This window comes from Myotis brandtii, unplaced genomic scaffold (genome assembly GCF_000412655.1).
Source record: "Myotis brandtii unplaced genomic scaffold, ASM41265v1 scaffold133, whole genome shotgun sequence".
Taxonomy (NCBI): Eukaryota; Metazoa; Chordata; class Mammalia; order Chiroptera; family Vespertilionidae; genus Myotis; species Myotis brandtii.
Window position 1 is genome coordinate 3,155,172 of NW_005354718.1, and position 21,328 is coordinate 3,176,499.

General features: G+C 38.8%; 2 protein-coding genes across 11 annotated transcripts in view; one reads left to right on the top strand and one right to left on the bottom strand.

Annotated features, from left to right (window-relative positions):
• The window catches only part of TMEM87A (transmembrane protein 87A), a 45,537-nt gene extending 28,280 nt beyond the window's left edge, over window positions 1-17,257 (bottom strand). For 3 of the 7 annotated variants that reach the window (XR_001360934.1, XM_014534833.1, XM_005860298.2), the window contains exons 1-6: window positions 16,918-17,124; window positions 15,607-15,667; window positions 11,767-11,852; window positions 7,505-7,618; window positions 4,311-4,364; window positions 4,184-4,228 (exon numbers count right to left, since the gene is read on the bottom strand). Coding sequence is in view for 6 of the 7 variants with exons in the window: in XM_014534833.1 (XP_014390319.1) it covers window positions 4,184-4,228; window positions 4,311-4,364; window positions 7,505-7,618; window positions 11,767-11,852; window positions 15,607-15,667; window positions 16,918-17,058 (501 nt within the window). In the remaining variant the exon portion in view is untranslated. Of the gene's footprint in view, window positions 1-4,183; window positions 4,229-4,310; window positions 4,365-7,504; window positions 7,619-11,766; window positions 11,853-15,606; window positions 15,668-16,917 lie in introns of all 7 variants that reach the window. The other 4 variants (XM_005860299.2, XM_005860300.2, XM_014534835.1 and 1 more) reach the window with 4 other exon arrangements.
• Window positions 17,258-21,328, top strand: part of GANC (glucosidase, alpha; neutral C) — a 76,225-nt gene continuing 72,154 nt past the window's right edge. For 2 of the 4 annotated variants that reach the window (XM_005860297.2, XM_005860294.2), the window contains exons 1-2: window positions 17,283-18,215; window positions 19,908-19,970. In XM_005860297.2, the coding sequence (XP_005860359.1) occupies window positions 18,187-18,215; window positions 19,908-19,970 (92 nt within the window). In that variant the 5' untranslated portion in view covers window positions 17,283-18,186. Of the gene's footprint in view, window positions 18,216-19,907; window positions 19,971-21,328 lie in introns of all 4 variants that reach the window. The other 2 variants (XM_005860296.2, XM_005860293.2) reach the window with 2 other exon arrangements.

The window sequence follows — 21,328 nt, forward strand, 5'->3', positions numbered from 1 at the left end:
GAAATCAAACCAGAAAAGTGAGCTAATCGAATATTAAATCTTTTCTTAAGTGAAGGAACAGTGAGAGGCCCTTTCCTCTAAAAAACTATGTTTTATCAGAGTAGAGGTACTGAACTTGTATCCCTTAAATAGGATTATAAGATATTCCCTTAGGTTCAATTTTTAGAAAGAATAATCAAAAGGCAGATAATCCTTTCACTTCTTTTTTACTATAATCTGAATAAATATTTCTAAGTATTACTTGTGATATTCAGCGTCATCTTTCAGCAATCTTTAATCACTAGGATAGGACTCAAGCCTTGAGTAGAACTTAAAAGTATATATACAGAAGGTCACTGAATAAAACACAATTTACAAATAGCTAATATGCATATAAATAAATGTTCAGTTTTAACAACCATTTTTTAAAAGTACAATTTAAACAATTTAACCAAACTGCATAAAATGCTTTAAATTAAAATAGCCAGTTTGTTAGGAAATAGGGAACCTCGTCTGATTTTCTTTTAACAACAAATTTCTACAATGTTTCTCTCCAGAGCACTTTGGCAAAACATAAAAGAAGAATTTAAAAATCATACAGGAACTTGGACCCAACAATTCCACCTCCAGAAATTTAGCCCAAAGAAATATTATAAATGTGCACAAAGATATAACTAGACAGCCCTAGCCAGTTTGGCTCAGTGGATAGAGCGTCGGACTGCAGACCAAAGAGTCCTGAGTTCAATTCCGGTCAAGGGTACATACCTACGTTGTGGGCTCCTCCCTGGCCGGGGCCCTTGTGAGGCATATACAGGAAGCAACCAATCCATGTGTTTCTCTCACATTGACATTTCTCTGTCTCTCCCTCTCTCTTCTACTCTCTCTGGGAAAAAAAAAAAAAAAAAAATCAATGGAAAAATATCCTCAGGTGAGGAATTTAAAAAAAAAGGATATAATTAGACATTATGAATGTGACCTTATCCATAACAGTGAAAATCTGGAAACAACCCAATGCACATCAGCTGGGTGTTAATTACAAAAATTCCAATAAAGTGAAATAGCACACAGACATAAAAAGGTGAAGTAGTGCTAAATGTACTAATTTGTCAAGTAAAAAGAAAAAATTACATAGCAGTATATAAAATATAATCTCATCTTTATTAATATGCGTATGTTCTGTATAATCACAGGAAACGGCTAGAAAATGAAATTACAAAGGATTTTGTTGTTATTGTTAAATCCTCACCAAAGGATATTTTTCCATTAATTTTTAGAGAGAGTGCAAATGGGGAGTAGGGGTGGGAAGAAAGAATATGTAGGAGAGATACAGCGATTGGTTGCCTCCCGCCACACCAGGGATGGAACCTGCAACCCAGGTACATGCCCTTAACTGAGAATCAAACCTGCCATCCTTTGGTGCATGGGCCAATGCTTTAACCATTTAGCAACACCGGCCAGGGCACAAGTTATAGAAGCAAAATGTTCACCAACAAGAAATTGTTAAATCTAAAGACTAATATATCTACAAAAATATTCACTGCAGTGCTGTTTAAAATTACAAGAAAATGAAACACAAGTGTCCAGGATCTATTAACAAATTGCAATGTATTCATAACAATAAAATACCATTCAGGCATTTAAATAAATATGCCATAAATATTTACTGAACCGGAAAGATGTCCAAGTTATATTGCTAAGCTAAAAAAGTTATAGTAATACATATTGTAAGATTCCTATTTTTAAATAAATTAGATATAAATATGCACAAAGACAAAAGACAAGATAAATATATTTATAGTCTCAGTGTGTGGTAGTATTATGGATGATTATTTTCTTTTCATTTATGTATATTTTCTAAAATTTTTATAGTACTAAATATATACATATGAGCAATAAGAAAAAATCCAATGGACATTCTCCGCTTAAAAAAAAAAAAGTAATGAAGTCTGCCATGCCTAATTTTTAGGTTAAAATTCTGTATAATTATAATAGGGGGAGGAAGGGTGGAAATACTTCTAGAATGGCAAAATAAGGACTCTGAAAATACACTCACCCATAAAAGCCACAAGAATATGGGCAAAAACTATCAAAATTAACTTTTTTGGAACTCTGGAAATTCTACAACTGTTTCCTGAAGAAAAATAAATAACTGAAGAGTAATCTCAGTAAGAAAAGTAGCTGAATCCAGTAGAAAAAGCAAGCTTGTGGTGTTTTTGTTCACCCTAATCCTATGCCCATTCCAAGGTCCCTGAAACCAAAATGCTCACAACTGTAACAACTGTGAAAAATAGAAGTTTGGCAACCACTGGGGGGAAAAACAAGTTTGGAGGCCCCGTAAAACCCAGAGGTCTCTGCAAGGTGCTGAAAAGCTCCATTCCCAGGGCTTAACATTTATATGGCCTCACTCAGCTCACTCAGTGGGAAGGACCCTGTACTCAGGGCACTCTCAAAAACACTTAGCAAGTGTGAAAGATCCCAGGTGCCCCCACCAGTGTTACTAGGTGAGGCCATCAAGAGGCTGACTAAAAACTTAAAAAGAAAAAATTGGAATTAAGATGTCCATAGGCGTTTTGAAGAGTTCTAAGCTATCCCTGGAAATCTAGAAGGCGAGGAGTACATGCAGGGCCGTGCATGTATGTGTGAGACTGTTCACACATGACTGAGAGAGACCTGAGAAGACCCTACTCACTCACCTCTGGCTGATCTTCAGGCTCTGCACAACAAAAAAGTAAAAGTCAAGGCAGTTTTAAATTGTGACAGAAGTCAGACATTGGTCCAAAAATTGCATGATTCCATTTACATGAAATGAACAGAACAGGCAAATCCTTAAAGACAGAAGAATAGTGGTTGCCTAGGGCTGGGGGAAGGATGGAATGAGGAGTGACTGCTAATGGCTATGCCATTACTTTTTGGGGTGATGAAGATGTTCTGGAAGCAGATAATAACTGATGGTTGTAAATATACTAAAAACCTCTGAATTGTATGTTTTAAAAGAGTAAATTCTGAGATATGTATATGTCTTAATAAAGTTGTTATAAATTAAAAGCTTTAATCAGTTTTGTAAAAAGCATGACCCAACATGGATAACTATATTATTTCTTCTATATTTTTAACTGGCAGTTTTGATTAATTAGTTATTGTGAATTATGAAATTTTTAAGCGTATAGACTTCAACCTATCTCACTATCTATTCCAGTTATATTCTATTATAAGATAATTTTAGGTGGAGTTGAAGATTCTTTCTTAAAAGTTTCTTCCTATTTACAAGTATTATTTGTGAAAAATAATATAACCGGAACCACTTCAAAATGAAGCTAGAGCTGCCACCCCAGGGCAATTGCCTTGCACATCTTACTCCTCAAATCTTTGGAATGGGCCAAATCAACACTGTATTCTAAACAACTGTTTGCAAAGCTAACAGAAAGGCAGAGTGCCAGACTACCAGACTGAAAACTAAAGACATTCTTTAGAATTAGCACCACCATGTAGAGCAGCGGTTCTCAACCTGTGGGTCGCGACCCCTTTGGGGGTCGAATGACCCTTTCACAGGGGTCGCCTAAGACCATCAGAAAACATATATAATTACATATTGTTTTTGTGATTAATCACTATGCTTTAATTATGTTCAATTTGTAACAATGAAATTGGGGGTCACCACAACATGAGGAACTGTATTAAAGGGTCACGGCATTAGGAAAGTTGAGAACCACTGATGTAGAATGAAAGAATAATTTAGCCTATTTGCACTTATAGAAATTCCTTCCTTGATTTATTAACATCAACAGGAATTCCTTGCTTCAATTCATATCATTTCCCACCTCCCTTTCTCATAAATACCCCTTTTTACCTCCTAATCAGAACACTATCTGGGTTTCTGCCAGAATCAGTGATTCCCAGGATTGCAATTCTTCCTGGATCTCAAATATATTCTTTTGCCTGTCACCTTTGCTTTTATTTTTAAAAGCAAAGTTGAATATATGTATTGGATAGTAATTACAAAAACAATACAAAATGATTGCAGAAAATATGAAAAATACAGAAAACACAAAGAAGAAAATAAAAATCACTCATATCACCATCCAGGGACAATCATTATCAACATTTTGGTGTACAGCTTCCAGTCTTATTTCTTTTTAAATGTTAGCATATCAAGATAATTCAAAATACACAAACATAAGAAAGCTGAATTTCCTACTACACTTACAATTTTTTCTCCAGTAAAGGTAAGATTTGTTCCGTTCTCCTTAGCCTTTAAACATTAAAAAAAAAAAGAAAATTAATTCAAAAATTTTACTTTACTCCTAGAAATATTTAACAAGGAAAACAATTACCTCCTGCTTTTCTCCTAAAAGAGGCAATCGATGCACAGAATCCCCAGAAAAGCTCTATGAAAGAAATATAAAGTTAAAATTAAAGATATATAATAAAAGTATATTTCTAAAGCCATAAAAATGGTTAAAGCAAAACACGTTAAAACAGTAAATATAATAACACTAGAGGCCCGGTGCACGAATTTGTGCACGGGTTGCGTCCCTTTGAGTGGCCTGCAGGGATCAGGCCGAAAACCACAGTCCAATGCTGCCTGCAGCTTCTACCTGCCACTCCCGCTCATCCCAGTCCTACTGTGCCTGCTGCGGGCTCACACCCAATCAGTCCCGGAAGAACCTCCCGCTACCGCAGCAGCACTCACCAGCCATGAGCCTTGCGTCTGGTGCCCTCCCAAGGGGAGTGGCCTGCAGGTTTGGGCTGAAACAGGCTCTCCGACATCCCCTGAGGGGTCCCGGATTGCGAAAGGGCACAGACCAGGCTGAGGGACCCCACCAGTACACAATCGGGCCTGGAAGGGCTCCAGGGCGTGTCTGGCCCATCTCGCTCAGTCCCAATCGGCCGGACGCCAGCAGCAAGCTAACCTACCAGTCAGAGCATCTGCCCCCTGGTAGTCAGTGCATGTCATAGCGAGCGGTTGAGCAGCCTTAGCATATCATTAGCATATTACACTTTGATTGGTTGTTCGGTTGTTCTGTCATTCAGTCTATTTGCATATTACCCTTTTATTATATAGAAGAATTATTATATAGGACTAGAGGCCCAGTGCACGAAATTCGTGCACGGGGGGAGGGGCAGTCCCTCAGCCCAGCCTACACCCTCTGCAATCCAGGACCACTGGCTAACCACTCACCTGCCTGCCTGCCTGCCTGATCACCCCTAAACCCTCTGCCTACCTGCCTGATCGCCCCTAACCCCTCTGCCTGCCTGCCTGATTGCCCCTAACTGCCTCTGCCTGCCAGCCTGATTGCCCCTACCTTGACCCCCTGCCGGCTTGATCGCCCCTAACCTCCTCTGCCTCAGCCCCCGGCCTAAGCTGCAGTCTGACCTCCCCCTGCGGGAGGCAACCTGGCAGATCAGGGGAAAGTGCCGCCCCCATTACCCCGCTGCTGCTGCCACTGCCAGCCTGAGCCTCGGCCCTTTGCAGCCGCTGCAGCTTTGTCTGGAAAAACGTCCGGAAGGTCATCCGGAAGACGTCCACCCTAATTAGCATATTACCCATTTATTAGTATAGATGACATTGACAAACAAAAGATTTTCAATTAACCACAAACGAGTGAATAAAACCCTGCTGGGAACTAAAAATACTACCAAAGCAAACTGGCCACTCAATTCTGCTATAAGAATTATAGATATTTAAGAATGCCAAACCTTAGATAAAAGATATATGCTTTGGATGGAGGGATCTTATAGTTCCCCATCATTCTGCAGATAAGGAAAATGTGGCTCAAAGCTACAAAGCTCTGGATTTGAACCTAAGGTTCCTAATTCTTTGGTCCACTGCTCCTTCCACCGCCACACACTCCCTAGCTATAAAAAACCTACTCTAATTATAACGTTTACCTTTCTTACCAGTTATCAGCAGGTGAGGCATTTTACTTCCAGAGTAATTAGAGCACGTATTTCAACTGTTACATTAGACCAGCGGTTCTCAACCTGTGGGTCGTGACCCCTTGGTGGTCAAACGACCCTTTCACAGGGGTCGCCTAAGACCATCCTGCATATCAGATATTTACATTACGATTCATAACAGTAGCAACATTACAGTTATGAAGTAGCAACAAAAATAATTTTATGGTTGGGTCACAACATGAGGAACTCTATCTAAAGGGCCAGAAGGTTGAGAACCACTGCATTAGACTGAGGAGAGGAAACCTTACCAATAGGGGTATATGCCAACACCCTGGAAAGATTATAGCAGATCTAAAATTAGGAAACTTCGGGCAATAGTATACAATAGGTAGCTTTCCAAATGAAATCCAGCAAAAGCTGAATGATTCTCCTAGCCTGGGGGGAAGAGGGGGGGAAAAATTTGGAGAACAAACAGAAAACCCCCTACTCAATATCACATAGCTCCTAGTTTTCTTTTTCTACCATTCTTCCACCACTACAAGATATTTTCTTTTTCCTCCAAGTGCATAAAATCCAAGTTATAATAAGAACTCAATCTTTACAGTTCGATTATCAATTACTTCATTTGCTTATTACTATTATTCATTACAGCCTTATCAATAAACTACTTCTAGTAACTAGACAGAAAACCTAGCTCTCCATGAACTTCCTTGCCTCTTCAAGGAAATTTGCTAAGTATTCTGAAGCAATATTTAAATTCAGTAAACACAAAGCAAAGGCTATAGTTACAGTAACTATTTTTAACACCTATAAGATATATAATTTTTGATTAAAAGATATATTTTTGTTTAAAAATTTGTGTCTGATCCTATTTCTAAGAGAAGATAATTTTATAATATAAATCCCACTTAAATGTGTAAAATTCAACCCTTTCACTTCAGGTCTGTAGCAATAAAATCTAAAAATGCTGACTTTTCTGGGGATATACCAATTAGATGAGATGACAAAATAATTAAAAATTGTGGATTTCAAATGTCCATCAATGGCTAAACAAGATGTGTTATATATGTACAAGGAAACATTATTCAGCCTTAAAAAGGAAAGAAATTCTGATACATACTATATGGATAAACCTTGAAAACACCTCGTTAAGTGCAAGGAGCCAAACAAATATTGCTATAATTCTACTTCTGTAAGGTATCTAGAGTAGTCAAATTCATGGAGACAGGAAGTAGAATAGTTACCAGGAACGTGTGTGTAGGAGTTACTGTTTAATGGTTATAAAGTGTCATTCAGGAAGACGAAAAAGTTCTGAAGATGACTACTGGTTATAATTGCAAAACAATGTGAATGGTGCACTTAAAATTATTACAATGGTAAATTTTATGTTATGTATCTTAACCAATATAAAAAAAAATTGGGGTTTGCTTTTTACACACAAATAAAGTACATCCTTTTTTATGATAAGAAATTATGTAAGTGACTGGCTATGCACCAATCCAAACATGCTTCTAACTTATTTCTGTCAGAAGATCGAACTGAGGAGCAGGAAATAGATATCACCAAAAATACTGGCATTACATTTTTTCATCTTTTCTATTTCCCTCCAACTACTACCAAACATTACCTGTGCCTTAAAGAGTTCACTACAGTTCTGGAACAATTTTGATGACGTTTGATATTTCCCAGACAAGCCCCTTTTTTCCCTAAGGTCTTCCAAATATTTCTCCATTTCTCCTGTCTGGAAAAATAAAAAAATACAAAGTATTTAACTTACTTTCACAAGTAAGATATTTAAAACATATAGATCACCTATTATACAAATATAGTTTGGGGTTTACTATTTTAAAAATTAACAGCAAATAAAGACTCTATATAATAGTATCCTAGACTCTAATAGTGTTAGACTCTAAAGAAAGGGTAGTTCCTCTAAAAATTCTAGCAAAACTGGGAAACAGACTCTAGGCAGCGGTTCTCAACCTGTGGGTCGTGACCATCGGAAAACACATATAGCATATCAGATATTTACATTACGATTCATAACAGTAGCAAAATTATAGTTATGAAGTAGCAACGAAAATAATTTTATGGTTGGGGGTCACCACAACATGAGGAACTGTATTAAAGGGTCGTGGCATTAGGAAGGTTGAGAACCACTGCAGAGGGTTTTGTTACAAGAAAATATACTTATATGATTTTTACAATCTCAATAGATGCAGAAATATCACTTGTCAAAAGTCAACATCCATTCATGATTAAAACTCTTAGCAAACTAGGAATAAAATGGAACTTCATCAACTTGATAAAGGCCATCTACCAAAAAGCTATAGCTAACATCATACGTAACAGTAAAAGACTGACTGCTTCTTCCTTAATATCAGGAACAAGACAAGGATATCCACTCTTACTACTATTACTCAAAATCACACTGGAGATTCTAGCCAGACCAATAAGGTGAAAAAAGGAAAAGGTAAACAGATTGGAAAGGGGGAGAAAAGGTGAGGAGGGTACCATAAAAATAATATAGCTAACAAATATGGAGATAACAGGGATGTGAGGTAAAATAAGTACATGGGTTTCTTCAACTTTGATAGCTGTGAATCTTTTCCCCCGTGTGTGTGTGTGTGTGTGTATACCAGTATATATACAGTGGGGCCTTGACTTACAAGTTTAATTCATTCCGAGACCGAGCTCATTAAGGAGCTCCTTAACTCAAATTACTCTATCAACTCAATGCAAAAAATCGGCCGAGAGACAGCTGGTATCTCAAAAAACTCGTTAGTCGGGACACTCGTAAGTCAAGGCCCCACTGTATATAAAACAAGAGTTACTTGACTAAATTAATACCACCAATGAAAAGATATACTTGTGCTCATAAGCTAAGATAGAGCAAAAAATTGTTGAAGCCATTAACAGTCCACTGCTGATACTCTGAAAAAACTCCATTTTTGTGGCTTCACTAATCAGTTCTGTGTATTTTTCTGATATCTACATGCCTAACCTCGCCCTCTTTTTCCTAAGGTCCAATATCACATCTCTATCTGCTTGTCATTTCCATAATTTTGTCCCATGACAATCCAAAATAATTTTTACACTCTTTTTTTTAAAATATATTTTATTGATTTTTTTCACAGAGAGGAAGAGAGAGGGACAGAGAGCCAGAAACATCGATGAGAGAGAAACATCGATCAGCTGCCTCCTGCACACCCCCCACTGGGGATGTGCCCGCAACCAAGGTACACGCCCTTGACTGGAATCGAACCTGGGACCCTTCAGTCTGCAGGCTGACACTCTATCCACTGAACCAAACTGGTTAGGGCTCAAATTATATTCTGATATTATCATCTCTCTAAATTCTTCAGTGCTTTAGTCCTCCTCCTATTAATCCTATCCAATGTTGTATAACAAATGCAAAAAACAATTAACACCACAAAAAGATAATTTAAACCCTAATATTAGGCAGAGATTTAAAATGTTTATGGTTTGAAAAACTGACTGAATGGTAGATATTTTTAAGACCAGTCAGATTATCTTTGAAAAGAAACCTCAAGAATAGTAGGAGAAATGTAATAAAATAAAATAAAATTAAAGAATGAAAAAGGCCTAAAAAAATCCATCTGGAGCCATAAATCTTCAATGCTCAAGTACAGTGTACAATGGTAATTCTGAAAGTATGGTCCAAGGCCCCTTTCGTTTATGAGGTCTAAGAGGTCAAAACTATTCCCTCCCCTCCTTCCTCCTCCTCTTCTTCCTCATCATCATATGTTATTTGCTTGCCATCATCATCATGTTATTTGCCTTCTACTAATAGTACAAAAGTAATGATGAATAAAACTGCTGCCCCTTATCAGGAACCAAGGCGATGGCACCTACCTGTACTAGTACTCATTGTACTCTTCATAGTCACAAACTTGCATTTTTTTATTTATTTTTATATATTTTATTGATTTCAGAGAGGAAGGGCGAGGGAGAGATTGAAACATCAACGATGAGACAGAATCATTGATTGACTGCCTCTTGCACGCCCCACACTGGGGATCGAGTCCGCAACCTGGCCATGTGCCTATGACCGGAATCTAACCCGGGACACAGGTCCACGCTCTATCCACTGAGACGCAACAGCCAGGGCAAAGTTGCAATTTTTTTTTTTAAAAAAAGCTAGTTTTATGTAAGAATGTCTTTGATGAAGCATGACCGGAATCTAACCCGGGACCCTTCAGTCCACAGGCCCACGCTCTATCCACTGAGACGAAACAGCCAGGGCAAAGTTGCAATTTTTTTTTTTTTAAAAAAGCTAGTTTTATGTAAGAATGTCTTTGATGAAGCAGTAATCATTATTAAAGTTATTAAATCTGAACTTTTAAAAAAATTATTTATTGACTTAAGAGAGAGAGAGGAATGGGGAGAGAGAGAAGGAGGGGGAGAGAGAGAAAGAGAGTGAGAGAGGAGAAACATCGATTTGTTATTCCACCCATCCATGCAATCATTCATTGATTCTTATATGTGCTCTGACCAGGGATTGATCCACAACCTTGGTTTACTGAGACAATGTTCTAACCAACTGAGCTACCCAGCCAGGGCTTAAATCTGAACCTCTGAGTACATGCCTTTTTAATATTCTATGAGACAAAATAGGGAATGTGCAAAATACTATAAATGATTATGTCAAGATAAAGCACTTTGCAATTGTTTTAACTTACAAGCTAAACTGTCTACTTTTTTCATTTACTTGAAACAATGACTGACAAACTAGTTTTTCAGACTTGGTTAGTTGGAAGATATTTTCTTGAAAATAGGCAAAGGGAAGTTGTCACTTCACGAAGACAACTGACAATATTCATTGCCAATGATAAAATTTAAATTTTCAAGTAAAAACTGGAATTTTGGGAAACTTACTATTTGCCTCACCATAAGCTTAACAACTTCTAATACTTAAGGAGGTTCTGATGAAACTGAAGGGTGATACTGATAAAAATAATTTCGAGTTAATTGTAAAATGAGTAAATATTTGGAAAGTTTATATAATTTAACCAACCAGTATTTTCTAAATGACCAATGAATGATGTTACAAAATCAAAGATGGGTAAAAGTCCATTCAAAGTAAAAACACACCAATTTAATTTACTATAACAGAGTAAAAAAAAAAAGTTCACTGACATGGTTTCAGATTCCACATTACCACTAACCTTTATGAAATTCCACTTGCTACATTTGGGTATTGAATCAAAGAACAATATCCACAATTAACTGAAAACATTTAAAAAATATTATTCCCCTTTTCCAACTACATATCTGTGTGAGCCTACGGTTTGTGCACAGACTTCAACCAAAATAACATCGAAACAGACTGAATAAAGGATACAAGATTCCAGCTGTCTTCTACTATCCCAGACATTAAATAAAGAGATTTGCAAATATACAAAATAATACCACTCTTCTGGTGTGTTTTTTTTAGTTTTTTTATTAAAATTTTTTTATATTAACATGCAGTGAGTTTACTATTGCTGAATAAATATTTATTATGAATAAATATTTCTCTATTTTCTCAGTTTTCTTTTTTTTGTTAAAATATGGAACACTTCACCAATTTGCATGTCATACTTCCACAGGGGCCATGCTATCTTCACCACACCGTTTCAATTTTAGTATATGTGCTGCCGAAGTGAGCACAGTTTTAATTTTTAATATAAATACAATATGAACAAAGGTGTTTTGGAGTCTACATAATATTTAAATTGTTACAGAATTCCGAGACTAGAAAGTTTGAGAACTCCTGGCAATTAACTACGTCTGCAACTTGGGAAGCGACTCTAGTTTGTCTTCCTCTCTTGGATTAGGACCTGATGATCTCTAAAGCCCAAGAAAAGTCTGTAATTTTACGTTCCTTACCTTGAAGTTGTAGATTTCATTGTAACAATCAGCACTTTTCAGATACCACGTTATATTCAAAGATACATCACAAGGTTCTCCATCAACTATAAAAGAAAAATCTTTGTGAATAAAAGATAAACCCCACCACCCCATTTATTTTCTGCTAAAATGAGATATTCATAGACCATCTCTTCTCTGAACAGAAGGTAATGAAGTAATATATGCAAAAACAACTGGATATTCTTCATATAAAATTAAGTTACCCCAAAAAGAAAAAGCAGTTAAGCAGTTTTTAAACTTTGAAACTGTATCTATTTTTATGCTTTAAACAGCGATTCTCTACCTGTGGGTCGAGACCCCTTTGGCGGTCAAACGACCCTTTCACAGGGGTCGCCTAAGACCATCCTGCATATCAGATATTTACATTACGATTCATAACAGTAGCAACATTACAGTTATGAAATAGCAACAAAAATAATTTTATGGTTGGGTCACAACATGAGGAACTGTATTTAAAGGGCCAAAAGGTTGAGAACCACTGCTTTAAAACCTGGATTTCTGTAGGGAAAAATCTGGAAACAATAAAGCAGTTCTAAATTAAAACCAGTCTTCTATTATCATTCAAATATTTATTGAGCAGAGCACTTAAATACAATGCTACATGGCACTGTGATAGGCCAAAGATGGAAATAGGAGGGGGAAAATTAGTAAAACCCTTAAAAAGACTCCATTCTAGTTGGAGAGATAAGGAATAACAACATTAGAGATATCAAAAGGCAATATTCAAAATAGTTCCACCAAGGAGAAAATTCATGGTTTAAACCTTGAAAGATACCAAGATTGAACTATGAATAAAAAGCAAACCTGGCGGGGGAAGGTAGAAAATAGCAAAAGCAAAAATAAAAGAGTATTAGATTCTTTTCAAAACCCACCTTAAGAGAAACCTCAAGGAACCTTACGAAATCATAAACGCCTCATTAACTTAGTCTGGAACACAATATTCTAGTGGACCAAGGCATTGGAAGATTTGGAAGTGATTTGCTGTCTGGGGTGGAAGGAGGGTCAACATTACCTTTTACTTTGCTTCTTGTTATAGAAAGTAGAGATTCCAACTTTATGCAAACATGACAAATAAACATGACTGCACCTAGGAACATATTTTGGTTCTTACAAAAGCAGCATACCTAGAGTTATAACCTTTTACTTTTTTTGTTTTAAATTGGTTTTTCAAATTAATGTTTAAATGACACACTTTTACAAGGTTCAATTAAAATCTGATGTGCTGAACAGAATTTATGGGAATGTAAAAGGATATTGCTAGCTTGCTATGAACTACTCAGAAGAACCATACAGAGGCAGGATTAATTAAATAAAAGCTGGTAAGAAGTACCCCTAACCCAATTGGTGTCGTTCAGTGGTTGAGCCAGGACAGGGTACACGCCTGGTTGTGGGCTCTATACCCAGTAGGGGGCATGCAGGAGGCAGCCGATCTATGATTCTCTGTCATCACTGATGTTTCTATCTCTCTCTCCCTCTCCCTTCCTCTCTCTGACATCAATAAAATAAAATAAAATAAGTAAAATAAATTAAATCAATAAAGAATAAAGTTTAAAAAAAGAGAAGTGCCCCTAAAGAGAAGATTTGCAAGGAAACTTGGCTGCAAAAATACTACTATTTATGTTAGAACTTTGAATGGGATGGCTTTAAGAGATCATGAAAATGGTCCTGCCAGTTTCATGGAAAGCTATATAACATACCCACAAAAGTATAAGATCAGAGACATGGTAAATATGAGAAAGCACAGAAGTAAAGTGAAAGATAATGCAAATTTTAAGGAGCTGCAAATCCTCCAAAAACAATGAAATGTATGTAGCTTCAAAATATGTAGCCTGTGTAACTTGGCAAAACACCACTAGATAAAAAAACAGGTGAGAAAAGACTATACATAATAAAACTAAAGAATAGCATACAGGCTGTAAAGACAGAAAAAGTCCTTTCCTTTGCTCTGGCCTTCCACAATTTATGAGAAGCACCTGGTAATTAAACCACAAGATTATTGGCTCCTCTGATTCAAACAGCCCTTCTGTTCAAACTACAGGACAAGATAAGCTACTTCCGAGGCTACATCCTTGCATCCCCCTCCTCCTCCCTGCTATTTTATCAACACAGGAATAATTCATGCCAAAGTAGTCTCTAGTTAGTAGAAAAGTTCCTTTCCCTACTCCCCTTCAAACAAGCCTCTTTGAACTCTTCATTGACTTTTGTTCTAAGCATGTTTTACAGGCATGGGAAAAATACTGATAAGACACCTCCTTAGGACATCTGCGGGACTGTCTCCTGGAAAGCAAAGTAACTTTTCAAGACAACCGCCCTGGTATCTGCTCTTCAACAGAATCCTCCCTCCTTCTTTGCAATAGCCATTGCTTAAAAGAGCAAGCAACCTTTGGTTCCCAGCCTTTTACTGACTAGCAATACTTGACCCTTTGCTGCTTTGAAGTAAAAAAATTTTCCTCTCTGCATCTCTTCTTCTAATTGCGCATTCTTTCACAGCCCCAGTCACTAGCCAAACCGCAACACAGACTGTCACACAAAAGATAAAACACTGCTACCCCTAAAAGCTACTCTAATCTAGCAAACCAACCTCATAAGAAAGACCAGTGTGTCAGAGTAGATTTGACTTATATCAAATTTAAGTCATTTATCAGGAGATTATATAGTCCTCCTTCAACCCCATAAACTCAACTAGAGAAAGGTCCTTTTCTATCACTTCCCTGCTGTCTCAAACAGTGCCTGGCACATAGTAAGTTTTTAATAACTACTTACTAAATTATTAAAAGGATACAATCATCAAACCAAGTTTGCACTTCATGGAGAGAGCTATGCATAGAAATATACGTGGATGACTTAGATTTTTATCCTTGATCTTGAAATAGAGCTGCCTATGTTCTCTGAAATAAAGCCAGTTTCAGAAATAAAAGGAAGCTTTTCTTTAATGCACAATGGGATATTTTGGATTCAGTGGTTTTTAAACTGGACAGACTGGTTTTGTTCTACATAACCCCTATTTCCTAATAAAGAATATCTTTGAGTTTCCTCTTGCAAAGATCCAAGTGGTAAAATACTCCTTTTGCAAACAAAAGATACACTATGCATATCCTTTCACAGCCAGTGATCTGACAAACCTACGTCATATGTTCAGTAAACATCCATCAGGCACACAAAAGCAAAATCGGTATTGTCTCTTTAACTCAGAACAGATTAAAACACCATGCTGGCAATCAACCAACCCAATTTGTCTAACTATACAGCTGACCCTTGAACAACATGGCCTGAACTGCATGGGTCCACTTATACATGCCTTTTTTTTCCCCCCAATAAATACCCGTATTGCTTTCATCAGCAGTTAGGAGTCCAGGGATGCAGAGGGTTGACTGTATGCATTGATTTATGCCATTTTATATAGGAGACTTGAGAATCCTTTGATTTTAGTATCTGTGGGGGTCCTGGAACCAATCTATCCCCCACAGATTCTGAAGAACAACTTAAGTTTTGGGGCAGTCAAAAGTTATACATGGATTTTTTACTGTGTGGGGAGTCAGAGCCCTTGACCCCCTCATTTTTCAAGGGCCAACTGTATACAGGAAACACCAGAAAAAAGAGAAAAGGAAGTTCACACAAGTAAATATTCTGAAGATTATTCAGTGAAAGGACCTTAGTTATACCACATATGTTAATGCCTAGATAGTGGACTATGAAATATGTTGAGAATAAGTCAACAGGGGTAGAAAATAGGTAATTTAAAAGTTTAAAGATCACTCAAAACCTCAAACAAAAACTTCATGAAATGCAAAAACTCACATTTCAGGAAGATAGTGGTATTTTTGAAGAGGATCTTTCCAAAACTAAAATAATTTTTTCCCTGCAAAGATAAAGGAGAAAGGTAATTAGCATGAGAACAATTCCCAAGGCAGAAACTAAATAGTATAAAAACCTAAATTTATAAAAATGTTCAAGCTCATTTTCTTAACAAACAAAAAAAGGCAACTATAGCCTCCCTTATAGTAAAATTCCACGATATCCAAACTGCAGGATTTTGAAACTTGGTACAGACACGGTCCCTCCCCCCTGCCCCCCTCCTCTGGCTATGAGGCAAGTACTCTAGAAGGAAGGCTGCAAGAAAACCCAACCTAAATCGTCACAGGAGGTACTCGGTCTTCAGCTCATCCCCTTTACCCACTCATCACTGGCTAAAAAAACACACAAACTATTCTATGAGAAGATAGCCAGATGTAACTCATTTTAGTAACAAGTAAACACCTAGAATTGAGAACCTAAAGTTCTCCACCGAATGAACAAAAGCTATCGTGCTTGCCACATAAAAGCTCAAGTAAGTTTGGGGCATTTCAACCCGTGAGCGGAGCAGAATGCAACAAAAAGGCCGCGGTGGTTTCAGCCAGTGCTCACACTTTTCCGCATGTCCTACCTGCATCTGATTGCTACCTGCTCACAGGACAATGGCTCTTATTCCAATGAAGTTTAAAAAGGGGGGAAGGGGACAGACAGAAAAGGTAAACCTACCTAGCTAATGGTCCACAAGCAAGACCAGCCTTACCATATCAAATTTCAGAATGTTATGTCTTCCACTTTAGCCGTTCTAGTATTAGAATACATTTTGCTAATGCCTAGGGTTCCTAATCACACGGCAACACTTAGAATAACCATTCTAAGGTTCAAACGAAACGTAGAGCTAGCTATCCAGCAACAAAAAAGTGCCGAGGGGAGGAAAGAAAGACGCCTGTTTACCTATCCCTCTTCCCCAACCCGGGGTCCCTGAATTCTGTAAAACTTCACCTGGAAGAGAAACCACTCTAGCCCTGTACATCGCGGTTACCTGTCTCAGGCCAGGCACCCAAAGTTCTCTGACTTGGCTACGAAACCGCTCCCCGCTCCTCCCCGCTCCCGGCGTGGCCCCGACACTCCCGCTCATCCACCCACAGAAATTCGCGGCTTTCCGCTCCCGGGAGGTGGGCCCCAGCGAAGCAACCGCAAGGACACTCCCGGCGATCCCACCCCTTTGGAAGCGGACTTTCGCAGAGCCTTCATGGACCCCTTGGGCCGCCGTAGCCCCACCCCTCGCTCCTCCGGGCTCCGTGGCTTCGGAACACTCACCGACGGTACTGGAATGTGCCACTTGGACCGGTCGGCAGCAGCGACGGGTACCGGCCCTGCGCCCAAAAGCGACCATGGGGACGGTTGAGCCCCCAGAAGAAGAATGACAGGCAGCACCTGAAGCCACGCAGCCGCCGCCATCTTCACAGCCTTGGAGTGTCTACCGACAGCATTTCACCTCCTTCCGGCTCGTCCCGCCCTCTTCCGGCTCTGTATGGGGAGGGGGGCGGGGGCGGGCCGGATCATCCGGGTCCTCGCGCCCTCGCGCCCTCGCGAGGTTCGTTTGTTTGGCGACGCAGCGGCCCCTCCCTCCTGACGTCGTCACCGCTCGGTGCGAGGCTTTGGGGGAACTGCGCAGGCGTCGTTCTGTCATTTTCCCCCTGGTCACCTTGGTGAGTTCGGATGGTCTCCAAAAGCCGCCCGCCTCAGGCGGCTCTGCTCTCGCCCAGCCCTGCACAGGTTTGGGGACGAGGCCAACACCCCATGAGTGTTTGGCTCTCCGCCTCCTGTTCGCTCCTGCCCCTTATCCCGTCAAAGTCAAAGGACTTCGGGGCCAGAAGTCCGGGAAGCCGCCGTCATCTGGCTGCCTGGTTAGGGTCTAGCAGTGCGTTATCGGTGTCTGGAGTTTTAATGACTGGAATTTGGCGGTGGTGCAGCATAAGCGATTCCTAAACTGGAGAGTATAGTATATGTATAACCTCTTTTAAAAAGCCCCTTCTAGCCCTAAAAAGTGTGACGCTAACTGTAGGGTCTGGGTGGAGAACATAAAGCCCCAGCAAAGACCTGGCCGGCACCTCCCACTCAGAATGTAAGGCGGGGAGGGAGTGGGTCGGTTTTCCGTAAATGGCGCGACCGGCACTGAGCTTGACCTGCAGAAGCCTCGCCGCAATCAGGCAGGGCCGGCCATCTAGGTCCTTCCCGGCTCATGCTCTGAACATTTTCATCCGCTAGAACTCGGCGTGCACGCCCCCTCTGCTGCAAAGGCAGTTTCGGTTTCTGACGACAGCAGTTTCTCATCGGGCACTCATTACCAAGAAAAAATTTGCCCAATAAAATAAGTCCCTAGAGAAACGCTCTGCCGGGGCTGGAAATTCCTGGAGGAAGAGTCGAATTGTCACTCCTTACGTATTTGGAGGGGACTCCCGTTTCCCAGGCACTTGAGGACGGGGAAGTGCTGGTGATGGTTTAGACAGAGGGCTGTCCTCGTTCCGAAAAGGTCGCCAGGGACTTGGACCGAGAGCCTGGAGCCTGTGAAGTGACTTGGAAACCATGGAAGTATCCGAAAAAGAGGAAATCAGGTAAAGACCCAGCGGTCCTGCAGGGACTGACTCCAGGGCCCTGGAAGGCCTGCAAGCAATATTCTGGCTTTGACGTTTTTATTGTCTGATTGCACTTCTTATCTGCATGCTTTGTATGTGTGCATTTACTCTTTATCGGTTTTTTCTCACTTCCCCGGGGATTAGTTGATATTAATAGCTAGACCTTCATAAAATATTTTCAGGATGGTTAACAAACCTGGAAGAGTTGTGATCAGAATTCTAACCCATGAATTTCAAGCATGTTGCTTACAAAGTTCGGCTGTACCCACCTCTTCCCATGTCATTCTTCAAAGCTGGAAACAGAAGGCTGCCAATTTCTTAATCTGCACACTTAATTAAAAGAAACAGTAACGAAGACTGAGGGATTTGATTACTTCCATGATAAATCATTTTTTAGTATGGCCAAGTATGTCTGTCTGGACTTGTTTTCATATTTTGAAATTGGTGTTCAGTCACAGCTTTAATCATGGACATGCTGACTGTAGCTGCATTCAGCCACATCTCTGCATGATGTTTTCCCCCCTTTATACCTTGTAGTTGTTAATGGGCATATGTTAAATACATAATCTCAATTAGCAATATATATGCATTTTGTTCATGTTCTAGTCCAGAACCAGCTTTTCTGGAAAGTTGGTCTTAAAAAACACTGACACCTAGATTGTCATCATCATCTTAAAAAGCTAAAGATTTTTCTTCTACACCTGTTTCCCTCCTTACGCTAGCACCTTGCACATAACTCTATTGTAGCATTTGTCAGGTTGATTTGTGATTGTTGGTTAGGCTCACACAGAAATCATGGGCAGTCTTTAGTATCTTCCTCAGAACCCAGCATTCAGTAAGAATATTCTGAAAATATTTTGTTGAATAAGTAAATGGATGGATTGGTTTTTGTTTGATTTGGGTTTTTTTGTTTGTTTGTTTTTGCTCTTTCAGATTTTATTGTTGTATTCATAGCCTTCACTAATTATTTTATTTTATAAGTTTAATTTATTGGGGTGATATCTGTTAAATTATATAGGTTTCAGGGGTACAGTTATATAATACATCAACTGTATATTGTCTTGTGTGTTCACAACCCCAAGCCAAGCCTCCTTCCATGACCATTTTTCGCTCATTATTTTAAAAGAACCCTTCCCCTGCCCTAACCAGTTTGGCTCAGTGGATAGAGCGTCAGCCTGCGGACTGAAGGGTCCCAGGTTCAATTCTGGTCAAGGGCATGTACCTTGGTTGCAGGCACATCCCCAGTGGGGGGTGTGCAGGAGGCAGCTGATCGATGTTTCTCTCTCATTGATGTTTCTAACTCTACCCCTCTCCCTTCCTCTCTGTAAAAAACCAATAAAATATATATTTTTAAAAAAAGAATGGATAGGATTAAAATCAACTGGAAAAAAAATAAAAAAATAAAAATAAAAGAACCCTTCCTCATAAGTAACAGTGCTCTTTTTCTACTAATTTCAGAGTAATCCCGAACGTCATGTTTTGTTCTTTACCACGGATGATGTCTAAAAGGATCCTGTACTATAGCACATGTTATTGTGTTATGTGATGGCCATGACACAATTTTGCATTGCAGAGGTTTACTTCTCATGATCATACTGTAGTTAGAGAGGGACAAATAATGGATTCACAAACCCTATGTAAAATAACTCTTTAAAATATCTGTTTATTTAGTGTTGAAGATGAAGCTGTGGATAAAAACATTTTCAAAAACTGCAGCAAGATTGCTTTCTACAGGTAAGGAGAGGAAATTAATTCCTTAGATCGAAATATTTCTGACCTTACTTCAAAACTGATGTTTAATAAATTTTGAGAACTGATAGGCTTTATAAGGAAAGAACCAATTAGGAAATTTGGTGATTAAGGAATTTATCCCAGACATTTGCCTTTAACTTTATATACCTACTGCTGTAGTATTTTTATCTTTATTGTTGAAAGTATTACAGATGACTACTGTAGTATTTAAATTTTCAGTAAATAGGTTATTTTAAAAGTCTAAGCGTTTTTAAATGATGTGAAAACTTTGTCTTTTAATAGATAATACATTTACATGGTTCAAAAATCAAATAATACAAAAATATATACAGTGGGGCCTCGACTTACGAGTGTCCCGACTAACGAGTTTTTCGAGATAGAGCCGTCTCTCGGCCGATTTTTTGCTTTGAGTTGCGAGCTAAAATTCGGGTTACGAGCCAGCTTCAGATACCCCACCGCTAGCTGGCGCAGCGAACGTCACAGTGAACGCCAGTGATTTGACATACGAGTAATTTGAGTTACGAGCTCCATCACGGAATGAATTAAACTCATAAGTCAAGGCCCCACTGTATATTGAAAAATTATGTTCATTCCTGTTCCCTTACACCCAATTCAACATCTTGTCCTTGTAACCAGATTAATTTCTTATTTATCCTTCCAGTAATTTTTGTGACTGCATATCTTCTTATATCACCATCCTTCTTATACCAAGTAGTTTTCTATCTACTATTGTGTACCTCTTTTTCCCTGCTTCATAGTTTATTCTGAAGAGCTTTGCATGAGTATATGGGGATTGTCCTCTCATTTTACAGCTTTATAGTATTCCATTTGGGTAAATGTACTATAATTTATTCAGTTTTTCTCGTATTGGTAGACTTTGGGGCTGTTTTGATATACTAGCTCTGCCACAATGAAAAGCTATGCATATGTCATTTCCTATACATGCAAGCGTATTTATAAGATAAATTTCCTGGAGTGGGATTACTGGGTCAAAGAGTAAATGTATTTGAAATTTTAGTTATTACCAGATATCCCTCCATAGGACTGTATCATTTTGTACTTCCACCATCACTGTATAAGATTGCCTCTTTCCCCAGAGCCTTATGTGATCCTGAAATTGAAATCACCAAAAATTGTATCATATATTACAACTTCCTAATTTATTCACACTACTCTAGAGGAAGAAAATTCTATCATTTTAATTTGAACAAGTACCTTAGAGGGAACTGTAGAGTGAACTCCCGGTCACCTTGTTAAACCACTAGATTATGTTGATTTCTACGAGAAATTATTGAGTTTTTATTAAAGTGTACATTTCATGGAAAGAGGGAGTGAAATTA